Genomic DNA, 19,258 nt, shown 5'->3' on the forward strand with positions numbered 1-19,258 from the left:
TGCAACATAATTCAAAATACATTCATTTCAGTCCTCCATACCAAAGATTTCTGAAAATGTAACATGAGGGAATACAGCTTAGTAACGAGTATCATTTCTGGAGAGGAAGAAAATTTGTAATTCCCCAGTAGAATCAAGAAGGATCAATTTCAGTTTTTAAAACCCTTGGTCTTGGTCAAGGTCAAGCCCACTAAAATGCCTCAGTAGCCCCAATCCTGCCAACACGTTTGTGTTTTTAACATTACAAATGTTAGCAAGGTTATGCTGATCTTGGCAGGATCACAGACAGCAAGACTGAGCAGTTTAGCAGTCTTCAACTCCGTCCTAGGACTTCAGCTGTAATTATCAAGGCACTGCTCTAAAGACAGTATATTAGACACAATAGCCCAAATGGTTCTGTAAACACGTAATTACCCTGGGGATACTTCTGTGCCACCTTGTCTCTTTTTTTGAACACCCTTTTGTTCACTGTATGCTCTGGTCACCCCTAAAACCTGGTAAGCGTGAATACTGTATCACCATGTAAGTCACCTCTGAATTTGGGCCACACAGTTTGGGTTTCTTTTCTCCAAGTATCAGCAGATGCTGCTCTGAGGGGAAACCCTGTTACAGTCAGTGTAAACAAACACTAAATTATCAAGACAAATTAACTTTCTTTGATATTTGCAATTTCTACTTCACAGCCAGTACTTATCGGAGATTATGAAATCCCCACAAAATGTTTTCCCCTCCCCCTTCGAGAAAGTAATTTCACTAACTTTCCTGTATTACTCATCATCTTTCCTTCTTGAATTACCATGTTTTACAACATTCATTCAAACCTCTTACATTATAGCTCTGGAAGACAGCAAAAATACCTGTTCCTGCCATCTTAGACAGTGTATGCTCTCACTCCATTACATTAGCTCTAAGCACAATTTTGCTGCTTTCAGAGATAAACAGGCATGACAGCTCTGAAACAGAAAATCCATACTAACCACGTCATAAACTTCTGCTATCAATGAAAATGTAATTGAGAAATAAAAGCTATACTGCAAAGACACACTAAAACACTCTGGTTTTACAGCAGAACTCCTTTACTGCCTGTCATTTTGATCAGAAAAATCCACATCATCATCAGTGAAGTTGACAAGGAATGGAAAGCACGGACATCAACAACATCGCCACTGCCTGGGTGCCTTTACATGTAATCCACAACCTCAGCTAGCAGCTTTTTTTAAAAAATGTAATTACTAAATTCAAAATTGTTCCTTTTATACTCCTAAAATTTAAATATTGCCAACACTTTTACTGATAGTTGTTGATGAGAAGAAGAGAGATAACTATTAAATTAGTTCTTCACTGAAGACCTAAATAAAATCTGGGGTGTAAATGTTTAGTTGGCCTCAGGAAGCAAGCAGTCCCTGGACATCCACACAGTACAGGGCATTTCCTTCATACACTCAGTTCAATATTTATGCAGAATAGATAAAATTGCTATTATTTGCTCCTCAGGTAGAAGAACAATGAAGAGGTCCCCATGCTTTGGGGTACTAAATGAGAGATGGAAGCAAGAGAAACCCAAACCCTAGCCCTGGCTGATAAGTATGTTGTACATTAATCCTCCTGTACTTGGTCACAAACAGCCCCAAAAAGCCCACTGCAAGGACACACAAATTCTGCAGGCATTCTTCCCCAGCCTCAGAGCAACTGGGGATCTCACTTCAAAACCCAAACCTAAGTCTTAATTTTACTTACCTCACATTAAATATTTATTTAGCTGATTAAAAAAAAAAAAAAAAATCTGAGTCTGGATTGATATCATCAAGGAAAACCTTTGCCTTTCTGCTTTCTAGGCAGGTACCGAGACAGCCTGACATTGATCAGAAAGGTGGTTTGGCATTTCAGGCAGAGAAGCTCATGCCTAATAGGTGAGAACAGCAGAGTAAACCCTTGAGGCAGCAGGCACTACAGAGGAAAAGGGGCAACGAAAAATGAGTGTAAAGTAGTATCGGAGGGAAAAAGGGAGTTTAACTTACATCCCCAGCAAACTCTGCTGGCCCACTGTTATTTGTTATTATCAGTTTATGGTTTCGGTCTAATACTTAAACTGGAAAACAAGCAAGTTGAGGATTTTTTTCCCAGTCATTACTATGCAGACTAAGTCTTAGACTCAACTATGGCTCATGTGCTATTTGTTTGCTGGTTTACCCTACTATTTCTAATTCTATCCCAACGAACACCTGACAGCATGGTTTCAGCAGTGTAGAGCACACCTAGCCTTATACGAGCTCCAAGCAGAAACAGCATTACACCAACACAGTGTAAATTGTAGGCCCAAAGTCACAATTTCAGATAGGTTTTCAGGCACACCATCAGGTTTGGATAGCTTGTAACAGCCTAAAGTAACAACTACAGCCACCCTTCCCCCTGTGACAATTTTCACATGAACTCTTGTGTTAGCCTGAACCTCGGGACATGCTATTTTCATTGCTTTCTTTCCCTTTCGTTCCTCCATTTTCTCCTTCCGACTCCCCTGATAACTGAGCAGTTAATGTTACTTTTGATCAATGTTAGAAAAACAGCAAATCTATGACTGTACGTGTAGCTATATCAACATAAATTGCCCTCCTAGAGCTTACATGGGTCTTTCATTGAAATTCACCAACAAACAATAATACCCTTTCAATACAGAACAAAATATTCCAATGAACAAATTCTATAGTAAATTTTGTAAAGTGCACAAAAATATTAATGGAAATATTAAAAAAAGAAAAAAGTGTCACCATGAAAACTTCTGAAATATTGTTAAAATTAAATAGAAGTAATCTAATGAGACTTTTTGGCTAATATATTGGCAGACAGCAGCAACATTTTTCAGAAAAATTACACCAACTAAATATACTGTATCTTAGCAGCATAAAAAGTCCCTACAATTAGATGCAATTGCAGGCCTAGTAAGCATAAACCTGACAAAATGTTACAAATGTAGTTTTCATTTAAAAGAATGGATTTCCATGGAATCCTAGAGGTAACATTTGTTATTTTGTTTACATTGTATTCTGGTAGTAAACCCAACTATAACCAATCACTTTCCCTCCCTCCCTCCCTCTACCTTTCCTCCCAAAATTGCACAGAGTACTGGAAAATTTAATCAAGTTATAAGATATGGCCACACTGAAGAAGCCATACTAAACAAAACAAAATTCAACCTAAAGCCTAAAAACAAATAATCCCAGAAAATAACAATCATTGTCAAACAACCGCAGCTTCACACTACCGACCGATGCTCCCCACACACATAGATGGCACTGGGTCGAATGCGCCGCCTTGTATGGCCAGGTAGCTGTGGCAAAAACTTGAAGTATTTGGGCATCAAGTCCAAGCATGCATCATGAAACTTCTTAATCCTCCAGTAGTAAATCAGTGGGTTCAGTGCAGACTTGAGGTAGCAGAGCCAAAGGAGCCAAGTGCTTATCTCAAAAAAGTTGTGCTTGTAGTAGAAGTGGCTGTTGAATGTGGCAATAAGGCTGTAAGTGGTGAAGGGCGCCCAACAGACTATGAAGACAAGGAACAAAATCAAGATGGTTGTGAAGGCACGAGTTTTAAAGCTCATATCAATATTCATCTGAAAAGGTCTCTGTAAGCTCATGAGACCAAGTTTGCTGGCCTGGCTGAGGCATATGCTATCAGGGTGGCTATGGATACGAACTGCATTGTGGCGGACAGTGTTGAGTATGCCCATAAAAGAATACAGCATTACCAGGAATGGAATAAAAAAAGAAATTAGCAAGATAACTATCACGTAGGCCCGGTAACCTGGGCTTGTAGTGTAGCCAAAAACACACTGAGGTGCTCTTGAGGGTATCTGCAGATTAGGATTCCCTACTGATAATGGAAAAGCAACAACAAAGGATGCTGCCCAGGAAATCACAATGAGAATCTTTGCACGGTAAGGGTTCAGTTTATCTTGCCTCTGAACTATGATAAGAAATCGGTCAATACTAATAATAAGAAGAATGGCTACCCCCTCTATGACAAAAAGCCAGAAGAACATGGCAGAGACTCTGCAGAATATATCCCCAAAAATCCACTGAGTGGTAATGATTGTTACCAGAGCAAAAGGCATGTTCAGCACTGCCAGCAGCATGTCTGCAAAAGCCAGGCTTGCTAAGAGGATGTTAATTGCAGATCGCATAGCTGCCTTCTGGTACACCATGAGGCAGACAACAAAGTTTCCAAGGAAAGAAACCAACAGGATAAATATCATAGCAGCAGAAAGAATGATCTGGAGTGGCAAACTCAAGCTCCTGAAAACTTCTTGCGATGGCAGGATAGCTGTAGCATTTACCAGAAAAGTACTTCTCTCAGTGGTGAGCACGGCACCTGAACTATATCTCAATGGCTGTGTTGTGCCACTACGAAGCATGAACTGGGGAGTGGTAAAATTCGTATAGGCATTTTCATAAACAATAAAAGTAGCATTTGAGGTCCCAGAGTGGGCCAGCGTCAACATTGCTGAGAAAACCATTGCTTCAGGAGAAATGAAAGCAGAACCAAAGGTCTTCAAGGCATTTCATCTTGTTCAGGCAGTATCTTATTCCTGGTCATTTAACAAATCAAAATTCAACGTCTGAAAGCATCAAAATTCTTAAATTCATGCCAGTATTTCTGTCTGAAAAAGAAGAAAGAAATTTAAAGAAACAAAGTAAGACTCTCTGAAACCAATGAGAACCAAACAGTTGCTCCGCTTTCCTTAATGACAAAAGGACCCTTAATACATACTTACACTTTAGGTTGACACAATTTACTTAAGCACCAGTCACAGTCTCGTAATATTTGGTCTTTTTCTTATAGATCCTGTTCCTGTAGTCTTGCCGATACTGTACAATACTCTCAACTCACCAAGCTTTTTTCTACTATAACCAGGACTGGAAAACTTTTGTGTTTGAAAACAAACTTTACTGATTAAGAGTGAATAAATCCAATCAGTATCTTTATTTACATTTCATAAAACTAACTTCATGATTTTGTTTTTAAACTGCCCACAGCTGGAAACTTTAATAACATTTCCAAACAGCTTAAACAATATCAGCATCACCTATCTGCCTGTTTGGTAAGCACTGAAAAGCCTACCTGTCTGAGCTATCCTACATAATACAGAATCCTTGGTTCTATGTCACTCATCAGCAGCAGATGCCTCAGGAAAAACATGTAAAACATCCTAACCTGTTATTAATTATTAAATAACTTGTCCACAGGATTAAAGTATTTCTCAATTTGTTTCATTTAGTGACTGATTCCTATCAAGGTGCAGCAAACTAACTCTTCTTCAGTCGCTACAACCCTTCCCCCTGCAGCAAGCTTTCCTGCTTTCACTGGTCTAGACATGTCTTCGTTAATTCATCTTGGTATCCCACATAATTTAACCGTGTGTGCCCTCTTTTTCCCTGTAAGTCTAATTCTTATACATTCTGCTGAACTCCCTCCCTCATCGTTATGCTGATACAGTGCAACATTTCCTTTTATAGTTTACGTGTACTCTCTTGTTGTACTATTATTATATGTATTGTATTATTACATGTACTGTTCTTACAGACAAATAAAACACAGAGGAGTTGAGAGTTGTCTCCCCTTTTCAGTGCTAGCTCTTCATAGAACTCCTTCCCTCTATCTTGGACTATTAAATTAAATGCTCCCAGAGCACGCTGGCATCTGATCAAGCTGGAAACCAGAAGGATTCTATGACCTTTTAAAAAACAGATCACCACAGCCAGAAACAAAGTGGGATTCACCTCATTCATTCTGGATGACTAACAGTCACTTAAGGCTGTTTTCATGTTTTTAGTCAGAAGAGGGGTATAGGCATCTTCAGAGGGCAATCCATTTCCTCCATCTCTGCACATGGTGACAAGTTTGTGCTACTAACTCAAGAAGCTTATGTTTGGTAACACAAATCCTGCCCGCAGTATTTATTCAGGTTCTGATTGGTATCAACATTGGGCAAAAGTGAAAGGAGGAAGGAATGCTTTTACAAATTTACACAAGGACCACATGCTTCGTGGAGGATCAAAAGTTTACTCTTCCCTGGATAATACTTCACCAACAAAGAAATGAACTGCAAGACAACAAAGTCTAACCTATGTCCCCAGTTTGGACTTCTAGCGATCCAAATGCAAGCCTGCTCAGGCTGCTGCCAAGGATTCATCAAGAAACATCAGCACTATGACCTGCTCCTCTCATTCCATAGCAAAGCTATTCCCTTCCTATCTGCAAGCTCAGTATCGCTAGATGATTTCCAGGGCCAGACTGCCTTTTTTCTAAGACAAATGATTAACCTCTCTGTCTCCTTTAATTTTCCAGTGGTATCATGAAGGGATATTATTATAAATATTCTAATGTCATTGAGTCATACAAATTCCACTTTCTAGAGGTCTTTCTGCTTGAATGGGAGGGAATGTCATAAGTTTCTATTTTATCCTATTATATTTCAAAGACTGTTAAACTCAGCAAGAGTATACTAAGCTATGTACATTGACATTTTGCAAAAATGCCAAATTCTGTTAACTTTATTCTAGATTTTCCTTTTCTCTCCATTCTCTACCTTTCATTTTTATTTTACAGTAACTCTTCTAGAGAAAGCCTCAATGTTAATTACAGGCTAAAGCATATATAGTAGCCAAAACTCTTCTTTCTTTTATCTTTATAAACCTTTCCTTTACTAGTCGTCTTTAACGTATGTTAGAATAAAATCTGTAACCAGCAGCAGAAAGGTTAACACAGCTTTCCAGAAAAAATAAGCAAGGATTTTAGCAATGAACATGAAAATCTCACCCAAAGTTCCACCGAGGTTTATGACTCCATAAGCCAAGAGCACTGAAGAGGGAAGGAAGTTGTAGTGTTCTGTAGGGACTGCAAAAGAGCATAAATTCAACAAATAATTCTGGATTTAAAATCATGAAGTACAGAAAATTAGATCCCCAGGGCAGTATCTTTTAGAGCTCTGTAAGCAATAAGCCAGCAAAGGTAACTTTTGCATTTCTGATTGTTTTTGACAACGTCTCTCCACCAAGGCTCTAAAAGAAACTAATCTGCCATTAGATAAACATAAAGCCCTCTCACAGACAATAATTAGTTTAAAAAAGGAAACAAAAGAAGGAGCAGTTAGTTTTGCAATGAAAAAAGGTCACCAGAATGATCCTACAAAGAAAATCTATACTGGGGTTCAAGCTCTTCAACCTATAGGGGAGAAGAGGGAAATGTGAAACCACAACATTTGCTGATGATGAACATGAACTCTTTTTCAGAGCAATTTAATAAAAACAAAGGTCAACTATAAAGAGGTACAGAGGGATCTCATGACAGTTAGTGACAAGCTAATAGGCTGACAGATAAAAGTCAGTGTTGCTAAAGGTAAAGCTATGCATGTATAGAAAAAAGTTATCTGCACAGTAACAGATGCTAAACCAATGATTACCATCCAGAAGAAAAACAGATCTTCAAGTTTTGATAGTCTACTCCATGAAAACATCAGCCAAGTGTTCAGAATTGTTAGCAAAGAAACAGAGAAGAAAAGCAGGAGCTATCTACATACACTGTATATTTATATACACTACCTGCTACAATACACAGCCATGGCACCTCTTATCTTCAGTACTATGTTCAGTTCTGCTCCGCCTGATCTCCATTCAAAAGTGACTGAAAAAAGGTATCATAGAGGTCTACAGAATTATTAGTGGCACAGGGAAAGTGAATGATTGCTGTCTCTCATAATATAAGAATAGGAAAAGCCAAAGGAACCACAAAATCCCAGAATGGTTGAGGTTGGAAGGGACCTCTGGACATCATCTTGTCCAACCCCTCTGCTCAAGCAGGGCCACCTAGAGCTAGTTGCCCAGGAACATGTCTAGATGGCTTTTGAGTATCTCCAAAGATGGAAACTCCACAACCTCTGGAGCCAGTGCTCAGTCACCCAGAAAAAGTGACTAAGAAAAATAATCTCATGTATGCTCTCTCACCATCCCAGCTCTCTAAGCAAATAGCTACCTCCTGGTTTGTGCTTTCTCCCCTCAGTGTGAAGCTTGTGTGCTGTTCTATACAGTGTTAAGAGAAGAGGAGGAGAATGACTTCATGCAAGCTGCTGCCTGGACTTAGCCAAGTGCTTGAAGTGGGAAGTGAGCATTAGCCATTTGGCTGTTGCATAAGTCATCAGCCATATCTTCTTTTCAAGAAGGACAAAAGAGTGAGCGGTGATCAGCTGTTGCGAAGAAGACACCTAACCTAGTAAGAGGACTGCAGGCTTTGGAACCCAGGTAAAAAGAAATTCTTGAGTGTTGCTCCTGCGCTCATTGCTTCCTGATTGATGGTTTCCAGGCAGCACCCTTCTCTGTACTCTGTTTATCACTCTGAGGTATGAAATCTCTCTGCGCACAGCATACTGAATCTGCATGCTCGAATGTGTTTTGCAGTTACACTTATCTAATCTGCAGGCAAGTTAGTTACGCTCTTTCTTGGCTATCATCCTTCGTAAAAGTGACTGGCATTTCAGCCAATAAATTCAAGAGGATCCCTTCTGTAGCAGACATATATAAGTTGTTTTTGTTTTGTTTTTTGGGTTGGTTTTTTTTTTGCTAGTTAAAGGCCTTCTACCATAAGCATCCACATGATTATTAAACACGCACCTCCATCCCTCCTCCTACCTTTCCAACTTCCCCAAAATTATGTAAGGATAGAAATTTAAGCTGAAAGAACAGGACCAGTAAGATAACTTCACAGCAATTTCATTTCAGTCCTCACTCACTCTTTGAGAAAGACAGATCCTGTAATTTCAAAGCCAGAGTCAGATCCTGTAATTTCAAAGCCACAGTCATTGCTGAATGGTAATCACATAGCTTGTAAAAAGACAACCATGCTTTGGCAGTTTAAATAGGTAAGCTTATTGATGATCGAAGTACTCATAGCAAGAGGCAGATACCTTTTTGTCACAGCATTCTCACTTTTGGAACATGTACTCTCAATGATTCTTTTCAGATGCAAAAAAGGTTCACACAATCACTTTTTTCCATTTCAGTACTGAAAATTACTGGGTATGCACATTTTCTCTCAAGCAAGGTTCTCACTCATATGCAACTTTCTTTTTATGGAACATAATAGACACAATTATTTCAATGAAGTACACACTTAAAGCTAAATACCACACAAATTTCATTCATCAAATATAATTATTGCTAGAACTATGGCATCTGTTTTTAACAGCTTTTGAAGCTAAAAGGTTTCCGTTCAAAATTTGGATAACATGCTCAACCAGAAATAAAAGATTATATCTTATATGCAAAGCCAACATCAGTCAAAACCAGCAACTCCAACACAGACAAAACAGGGAACATAACAGTACCATAACAACAGTTATGTTTAATGCAGATCAGAACACGCTATGAACAGCTGCCAAATTGTTCAATGATTTATTAAATTTATCTGCTAAAAGTAAGCATATTTTCAGTACTGCCCAGCACCAAGATTTGGTCCAGCACACAGAAATCATTCTTCAGAAACCTGAAGCTAGTAATGGCTGGTACAGTGATCCTATTTCTTGGGGATGTTTTAAGTGGTCACAAATAGGAAGTTTCTACACACTTTATAGCTACTATCAATGGTTTTATTTTGAAGGTAAACTTTGGCAAAAACAATTTTTGCAACATAAAAAACATTAAAAAAGCAAAATATTCTTAGGGGAAAAAGGATAAAGTCAACCACAAACGTGAAGGCCATGGGCTTATTTTGTTTTCAAAAAAATTATGTGTTGATAGAAAATACTCAAGTATGTGGTCTCTGACACCTCGTTATTGTACAAAGAAGCCCGGGACATACTCCCCTCTCAATACGAATCGAGCGTTGTTTCCTATGCCATTAAGCAGAGGCAGGAATGTATTGCAATGGAATCCTTTCTGCTAAAGCCAGTGCAAAGAATGAGTGAGAGCACAAATCAGCAGGGACAATGTTCTTACTCACCTAACTGTTCCTCCTAAAAGTAACTAGCAGTTTTCAGTTTTGATACCTATTTACATATCCTAAATTGAAACTAATCAGCTACACTGCATGAGTAGATGACCCATAAAACTATTCACAAGAGACATCAGTTTAATTTAGGAAATTTTCCTTTCTTCCACTCTATAAACACTACTGTGGCAATTTTCATAGGAAAGTATTGCGGGAAACAGCCACCTCTGCTTTGGGTCATTGCGTACAACTAATTGACCTCTTGAGGATATTTCCTTCTGTCCTTAATTCAGAGAGCCATTAACCGTCAAGAAATGTCAGCCATGGGAATCATTATTAGTATTCTAAACCACAAATATGCAAAATGTAAAGAATAATTCTATTTTCTTAGCTCTTGGGAAAAATCATGTTCTCAATCTGTAGATCATGTGAAAGGACTTGCGCAGTTCTAGGTTCATTTCTAGTACTGTCACAATATTCCCCCTGACTTCTAACTTTCCCACTAGTTCAATGGTCATATTAACCATATTCGTGTTGAAGAGCTAACTGAATACTGTAGTACCTAGCAGAAAAGTAAACATTGAAATTATTACTGAAAAAACACTCTTTTAATTCATAATCTCTGCCTAGTTATTAACATACAACTAACAAGTTGGAAGCTTCCTAAATGCTTGGCTTCCTAGATTTTAAGTGGACCTTTGGATTATACATGCAATCACTACATGTCAGTTTGACAAATTAAAAAAAAAAAAAAAAAAAAAAAAAAGGGGCATACCAATCCAGACAGGCTCCCATGAAGAGCAGGAATCATAAGACATCTTGGGCTGTTCTGTTCAGCAAAGTATTCCCTTTCCAAATAACCTGTCAAAAAAAAAAAAAAAAAGTTGGTGACGTATTTACACACGAGGCAGGACAAGATCAGAACAGCCAAAGCTTTTCCTGTAATAAAACTTTATTTTTATTGGGAGAGGTAGAATATGCTGTGTCTCCTGACAAAAGGCAGATCACATGCCCCTTTCTTGCAGAAGGTATAGACCTTAGGCAGGACTAAGGCATCTAAGTTTCATCAAGCCAAAGAGATCCTCAGCTCTCTCACCTGTGGAGCATAAGAATCTCACCATTTAATACTAACATTTGCCAGGACTGGAGTTGTTTTAGATCTCATTCAGATACATTTATTTAATTTGTAGACAAGCACACAGCACCTAGCTGCCGTAAGTCTTATTGGATCTATTAAAATACATGCTTAGCCTTAAACATCAGGTTCCTGATCTGGAGACCCCCAAAGCCTCACAGAAAAAATGTCATTTAAATCCACAGGGTGCTACTGAAGCTGAATAAGTTTTCCCCAAATGGCAAAGATACCAGCGTAATAGTATCGGAAAAACAATGGGCAAGAAAACAGGTCTAGAGACGAAGAATAGACCATGGAAGTTTCAATGCAGGATCTCAGCACTTCCTTTACATGCTCTCGTATCAATCAACCATCAGCACAATGCTATTATGCCTCAGGTAGTTAAAATTTCTGTAAACTGGGCCTAACATAGCTAAAAAGCTGCATATTCCATCATGACATACCTGTTGTTAACCGAGAACATCAATTTTCAATGTAGCTTTTCCATATACTGTCAGAAGGAAGCCAGAAAATTTCAGTGAGCCTTGAAAGCTGAGTTTATGTCACACTAAAAGATCCCAGTGACCCAATTTATATATAAATATTGTTTATATATAAAAATCAAAAGAACAAAGACGTGGGACACAGACACTTTCACATGCCGGTTTTAAAAAGGCTACACAACTTTTCATTTCTGCCAGAAGCAGCTTTTGGAACATCTGTAAGTCACCTCCACACTGGAGCAAAAGATGTCAGGATCCTTCAGGAACAAGTTTCTAAATAAATGCTGTACACGGCGGTTGGAGGACAAACCAGCCACTGAGTTCACAATGACCTCCTACAAGGGAAGCAACAAGAACAAACTGTACTTCAAGACCACTCATAACCTCCTGGTTCCTCCAACCATTCGAGTGCTGAGTTTCTGTATTTGCAACCAACTTAACGCGGACTTCAAACACCCAAAACATACAGCCTGATTTGCCAGACTGGCGACTGCTGAGAAATCTGCCTTCTGCAGAACAAATCCATTAGTTAGCCACAATGGAAGTCAGTGTCTGAAAGAGTTTCCTGACAATCTATTAATACAAATTATTTTCCATTAGCACAAAAATTTGATCTTTACGTTTATTCCACAGAACAAGGTGGGAAGGAAAAATACAAGTCTCAGATTTAGTTATGTGTAAGAGATAAAAATGTAGCCATTAGATTATTATAGGCTTTCACCACTTGGTTTGTTCCCTCTTTAGTGAGATAAGTATTATAAACTGTTAATCTTCCCTCTTAGGCTTTTTGAAGTGTCAAAGAAGCAAATACGTTTGCCAGCAGGCAGAAGACTCTGCCAGGAACTTGGACGGATTAAATACAGCAACGATCTGTCAAATCTTCCCACCAGACAAGCACATTCTCTGACATAAGAACCATTTTTTTTCTCTACTTATGTGTTTATAGAAAGTATTTCCAACTCTCATTAAAAGTACCTTTAAAACCGATATAGAAAAGCATCCAAAACATCACCATAAACTAGGAAGTTCTTCCACTTCAAGCCTCCAAGAAGGGGAAACATAAAAGCACTTTTTTGAAGTCGATTTGGAAAATTTTACTGAATTTGAGTACCTTGAAGAGCTTGCTCTTATAACTGGGTGAGATTACTTTGGGTAGTTTTCTGTTGGCGATCAGGGGTTAACACCGTTTCCAAACGACATTCCTTTTTTACCCCCCATTATAAATGCTTAGTCAGGCTTTTTTGTAAGAACAGAGGGGAAAAGCTCTGTAACCCTTCACCATCCTGCAATGAAATCTGAATGCAAGGATTCCTGTACCTGCAAAGAGCTCTAATTGTGGAATTACAACCTTGAAGATACCAGCATTTAGAGCTGGCAGAGCTACTGAAAGGGTAGTCCTGACCTCTTCCTCATTCACTCACTCATTCCTGAACCCAGTTCCCCAGTCCTCAAGCAGAAGGATTGATATGGACTAAAACAGACCCTGGCAAGCAAATTTAAAAGCTTCACATTTCTGGCCTGAATCTGTGAGATGTTGGGGTACACAGATCAAGGCATAAGATCTAGATTTGGCTCCTAGATACTAAGAGGTATTTACATTCAAGACAGTGCTGTGCCATAAGCGAGAACGGTGCAAAACTTGTAATTCCTGATGATCTTAGAGGAATATGCATCTTATTAGGTCCATTTCGATTCCCCAAACCATGAACTGTCATTTCCAAAGAAATGAAATAGCAGAACTAAAATCACAAAGATCTTAAACACCATTAAACTTAAAAATGTTTCCCATAAGCATTCAAATTATGTTAAAGACTTAGCAACAGGCTAGAGAAGGTCTCAAAAATATTATGAAATGTTTTCAGTATACCATTGCTTTTCAAATGAGTCATAACTGTTGTTAAATACTTTACTGACAGCTCTCTACATCTAGTTGCACCTAGTCCACAGCCACTTTTTAGCAATTTTTCTTAACATTTTCTTGGGATATTAAGTCAAACCATGGGTAAAAATAAACTGAAATACTGAAAGCTTCCTTTCTTCACCAAAAAGTCAGTCTATCAGAAGATAATAGGCAAGTGAAGAAGCCTGCTTCAAGTCAGAAAGCTTTAACAGAGCTGTCCTACGGATATTTTGGCTTTTCAACTCGAGCAATTTCTCCAGTATGTTCTCTGAACAGAAGATTGAGTTCTGTGAAGATGTTTCACCTTTATATACCACAAGCTAAAGATCTAAAGGCTCCTTGTATTACATCACTCTTACCTCCTTTGTAGTGCCCCAGTACACCCAACATACACTATTGCACTGCTTTCTGCTAAAAACAGAGGAAGATCATAGAATGGTTTGTATTGGAAGGGACCTTAAAGATCATCTGGTTCCAATCCCCCTGCCATGGGCAGGGACATCTTCCACTAGACCAGGTTGCTCAAAGCCCCATCCAACCTGGCCTTGAACACTTCCAGGGAGGGGGCATCCACAGCTTCTCTGGGCAACCTGGTCCAGTGCCTCACCACCTTCATAGTGAAGAATTTCTTCCTTACATCTAATCTAAATCTACCCTCTTTCAGTTTAAAACCATTACCCCTTGTCCTATCACTACATGCCCTTGGAAAAAGTCCCTCTCCAGCTTTCTTGCAGGCCCCCTTCAGGTACTGGAAGGCTGCTGTAAGGTCTCCCCAGAGCCTTCTCTTCCCCAGGCTGAACAACCCCAACTCTCTCAGCCTGTCTTCATAGGAGAGGTGTTCCAGCCCCCTGATCATCTTTGTGGCCCTCCTCTGGACTCGCTCCAACAGGTCCATGTCCTTCTTATGTTGGGGGCGCCAGAGTTGAGCACAGTACTCCAGGTGAGGTCTGACCAGAGCAGAGGGGCAGAATCACCTCCCTCGACCTGCTGGTCATGCTTCTTTTAATGCAGCCCAGGATACGGTTGGATTTCTGGGCTGCAAGCGCATATTGCCAGGTCACATTGAGCTTCTCATCAACCAACACCCCCAAGTCCTTCTCCTCAGGGCTGCTCTCAAGCCATTCTCCGCCCAGCCTGTGTTTGTGCTTGGGATTGCCCTGACCCATGTGCAGGACCTTGCACTTGGCCTTGTTCAACTTCATGAGGTTCGCACGGGCCCATCTCTCAAGCCTGTCAAGGTCCCTCTGGATGGCAGCCCTTCCCTCCAGAATGTCGACCGCACCACACAGCTTGGTGTCGTCGGCAAACTTGCTGAGGGTGCACTTGATCCCACTGTCCATGTCACCAACAAAGATGTTAAACAGCACCGGTCCCAATACCAGCCCCGGAGGAACGCCACTTGTCCCTGGTCTCCACTTGGACATCGAGCCGTTGACCGCAACGCTTTGAGTGCGACCATCCAGCCAATTCCTTATACACCAAGTGGTCCATCCGTCAAATCCATGTCTCTCCAATTTAGAGACAAGGATGTTGTGCGGGACAGCGCCAAATGCTTTGCACAAGTTCAGGTAGATGGCGTCAGTTGCTCTTCCCTTATCCACCAATGCTGTAACCCCATCGTAGAAGGCCACCAAATTTGTCAGGCATGATTTCCCCTTAGTGAAGCCATGTTGGCTGTCACCAATCACCTCCCTGTCTTCCATGTGCCTTAGCATAGTTTCCAGGAGGATCTGCTCCACAATCTTGCCAGGCACAGTGGTGAGACTGACTGGCCTGTAGTTCCCCGGCTCTTCCTTTTTTCCCTTTTTAAAGATGGGGGTTGTGTTTCCCCTTTTCCAGTCACTGGGAACCTCACCGGACTGCCATGACTTCTCAAATATGATGGATAGTGGCTTAGCAACTTCATCCGCCAGTTCCCTCAGGACCCATGAATGCATCTCATCAGGTCCCATGGACTTGTGCACCTTCAGGTTCCTTAGATGGTCTTGAACCTGATCTAAGAAAGATGGATTTTCTTACTCGTCAGTAGTTTTAACAACAGCCATTAGCACACTAACTTCTACCAGAATGCAAGGGCTTACAAAATTCATCTTATAAAAATGGTAACCCCATCATCGACAGCATTCTATATTGATGGAATGTATTGAGCTGCCTCTCCCACAAAACATATCTGGTTTTTTGAAACAATATTGGTTTTAACAAAAATTCATCTTTTTATAGAAAGATGCAGGGATGCTAATGGAAAAGTGATTAGAATGACTGAATTTGTATTATTTTCACACTGTGTGCTGCCCACAGTAGGTTCCTGGGATTTGGTTTAGTTCCCAGAGCAAAGGGATCAGCCCTGATTCTGCTTTTCCCACAGGGATTCAGTTCATGCCACAGCCAAATTCTGCTGCTGCCCAAGGGCCTTGCTGCTGTAATACAGATATTATGGATCTTACTTCTTGGCACTTGGTTCACAGAGAAGGTGCTGGCAGCAAGTTAAATGAGGTGACTGTATTTCAGCAACAGAAAGGCTGCTGCTTGCAGCATCCTGCTCTGAGAGTACTTAAAGGCTGAAAGGGTAAGATTTAGCCGAGAACTAAACATAGACTTAGTTTAAATGCCTATTTCTGTGTTTATATTAGACACTTTTCTTCTTATACATATACACATGTGCATGTGTGTGTATGTGTGTATTTTCAATACTTATTAGTATCTCTATTCAGCCAAAAACAAAAATAAAATGCTTAATGCAACAAAATACTCTAACAATAGTTTGTGTTCCTTTGATTTTTTTCCCCAGATTTACCCTATACTTTGTTGTTAGTTTAAATTAGTCTATTAAAAATCAGCTACATGTTACAATAGTAACTTATTTTTCATAACATAGAAACAGAGACTAAATAAACTAACTACTTAATAGTTATCCATGTCATCTAATTGTTTTAATAGCTTCAGAATTATTTTTGTCTCATGCCAGCCAACTGAAATAACACTTTCAAGACAGCAATCATTTCTGAGAAACAATCCTAGTTCGAAATCTGTTCGTACTAGAGATTGAAAAAAAGAGTTAAATTCAGAGTTCCCATTTACCAACCTGATCTCCTTCTACCAACCTGATCTCCTTCTATGACCAGGTGACCCGCCTAGTGGAGGAGGGAAAGGCTGTGGATGTGGTCTACCTGGACTTCAGCAAGGCCTTTGACACCGTCTCCCACAGCATTCTCCTAGAGAAGCTGGCGGCTCACGGCTTAGACAGGTGTACTCTGCGCTGGGTCAAAAACTGGCTGGACGGCCGGGCCCAGAGAGTGGTGGTGAATGGAGTTACATCCAGTTGGCGGCTGGTCACGAGCGGTGTTCCCCAGGGCTCAGTTTTGGGGCCAGTCTTGTTCAATATCTTTATCAATGATCTGGATGAGGGGATCGAGTGCACCCTCAGTAAGTTTGCAGACGACACCAAGTTGGGCGGGAGCGTTGATCCGCTCGAGGGTAGGAAGGCTCTGCAGAGGGACCTGGACAAGCTGGATCGATGGGCCCAGGCCAACTGTATGAGGTTCAACAAGGACAAGTGCCGGGTCCTGCACTTCGGCCACAACAACCCCATGCAGCGCTACAGGCTTGGGGAAGAGTGGCTGGAAAGCTGCCTGGCGGAAAAGGACCTGGGGGTGCTGGTTGACAGCCGGCTGAACATGAGCCGGCAGTGTGCCCAGGCGGCCAAGAAGGCCAATGGCATCCTGGCCTGTATCAGCAATAGTGTGGCCAGCAGGAGTAGGGAAGTGATCGTGCCCCTGTACTCGGCACTGGTGAGGCCGCACCTCCAATACTGTGTTCAGTTTGGGGCCCCTCACTACAAGAAGGACGTTGAGGTGCTGGAGCGTGTCCAGAGAAGGGCAACGAGGCTGGTGAGGGGTCTGGAGAACAAGCCTTATGAGGAGCGGCTGAGGGAACTGGGACTGTTTAGGCTGGAGAAAAGGAGGCTGAGGGGAGACCTCATCGCTCTCTACAACTACCTGAAAGGAGGTTGTAGCGAGGTGGGTGTTGGTCTCTTCTCCCAAGTAACAAGCGATAGGACGAGAGGAAATGGCCTCAAGTTGCACAGGGGAGGTTTAGATTGGATGTGAGGAAAAATGTCTTTACTGAAAGAGTGGTGAAACATTGGAAGAGGCTGCCCAGGGAAGTGGTGGAGTCCCCATCCCTGGAGGTATTTAAAAGACGAGTAGATGAGGCGCTTAGGGACATGGTTTAGTGGACATGGTGGTGTTGGGTCGATGGTTGGACTCGATGATCTTAGAGGTCTTTTCCAACCTCAATGATTCTATGATTCTATGATTCTATGACAACTCTCAGGGCGAGATGACATACTACAGACGTTCAGACCCTATGCAGTAAGGCACTAACAATTTCTGTACAGACGTGACAGGCAGGGCTTGGAACACGCATCACAAACAGCTAAAAAAACTGATTAAATTTACAAGCCAAAAATATTTAAATGAGTCAATCTGGTGATTTTTAAAGCACACAGTTTTGTTTTAATACAAGAGATTGCTATTTCAATTTTTTTTCCTTTTTTTTTTTATAACAATGCAAAGCAAACAAATACACTTATCAACTGAAGGATTCAAATCCTTTGTAGGAACAATCTTTTTAAGTACCTTACAGTTCCCTGTTACAAATAACTTGACAGTTAATTGAAGTGCTTTTGCAATACTCAGTGGTTTTGTGCTACTTGGGAACTGTTAAACAAATAGTAGGCCAAATCAAATGTCTCACATGGATAGAGTTACGGCAGTTCCCAGTTCCCAAACCTCATGTTTAAGAAAGGCTTGTTTCCACGGAAAAGCTCCTTCAGTAATAAAAGTGAGGGATTTTCAGACTATTTTAAAAAAGTAATTATTTTAAAAAACCCAAACAAACAACAACCACCACCAACCCCACAACACCAAAAAATCCCAAAACAAACCAACCCAAAAAACCCCAAACCTAGAAAGAGAAGTACTACCTCACCAGGAAGAACTCGCACATTAACTCATGTTGTCTTCCACTTTGGTAGCTCAAGATCATATTTCCCTACTTAACCAAAAGCTGATAAAGTATGCTCAATTAACTAATTTTGCAAATAATATCAAAGTGTTTCTTCAGTTACAGAGAAGTTTATTTGGTCTCAATTTCAATATGAAACCGATGCTGAGAAAATACTGGATGGAATTTATCATCTTGCATGCAGGATAACTCTATATATAATAAATAATCTATAACAAACATAACACATAATTTCTAATTTGATTGCAACTACTCAGCAATCACTGAAAAATTCAGACCAAGAGACTTGTATAGATTTTTTTTAAAACACTGAAACACACAAAAGTCAGTAACAACTGAAAGTTATGGGCAAGATTTATAGGAAAACAAGTTGTAATGACATCCATCATAAGAAATCAGAAAATTAAACTCTTGCCCCTGTGCTCTTTATAAATCTCTTTATAAATCCTGAAATATCGTTCATGTTAAAATTAACAATATTCAATACAAGACATCAAAAAACACGTAAAACAATCAGAAGTGATGTTCCTCCTATATTTCCAAGAAAGAAAAAAAAAAAAAAAAAAGATTTTAAATTACTGGGGAAGGTTTGCAGGTCATTTTAAAGGATTCTGTATTAGGATGTCATGACTGACAATAAAAATATTTTTTTTCTGCCTTTCTCTGGGACCGATTTAAAGTTAAGTATTTTTGTCCAATCTTCTGATTATTTTCTCTTTATTTCTATCAAAACCACTTTCC

The 19,258-nt window shown here is 40.1% G+C and overlaps 1 protein-coding gene across 3 annotated transcripts in view; it reads right to left on the reverse strand.

Moving 5' to 3' along the window:
* Positions 1-2,822: 2,822 nt before the first annotated feature.
* GPR63 (G protein-coupled receptor 63) overlaps positions 2,823-19,258 on the reverse strand; it is a 29,129-nt gene continuing 12,693 nt past the window's right edge. Inside the window, exons 2-5 of one of the 3 annotated variants that reach the window (XM_076333263.1) lie at positions 10,751-10,836; positions 7,596-7,677; positions 6,814-6,891; positions 2,823-4,654 (exon numbers count right to left, since the gene is read on the reverse strand). In XM_076333263.1, coding sequence (XP_076189378.1) covers positions 3,251-4,510 — 1,260 coding nt within the window. In that variant the 5' untranslated portion in view covers positions 4,511-4,654; positions 6,814-6,891; positions 7,596-7,677; positions 10,751-10,836 and the 3' untranslated portion in view covers positions 2,823-3,250. Of the gene's footprint in view, positions 4,655-6,813; positions 6,892-7,595; positions 7,701-10,750; positions 10,837-19,258 lie in introns of all 3 variants that reach the window. The other 2 variants (XM_076333265.1, XM_076333262.1) reach the window with 2 other exon arrangements.

This window comes from Aptenodytes patagonicus, chromosome 3 (genome assembly GCF_965638725.1).
Source record: "Aptenodytes patagonicus chromosome 3, bAptPat1.pri.cur, whole genome shotgun sequence".
In the NCBI taxonomy this organism is placed as follows: Eukaryota; Metazoa; Chordata; class Aves; order Sphenisciformes; family Spheniscidae; genus Aptenodytes; species Aptenodytes patagonicus.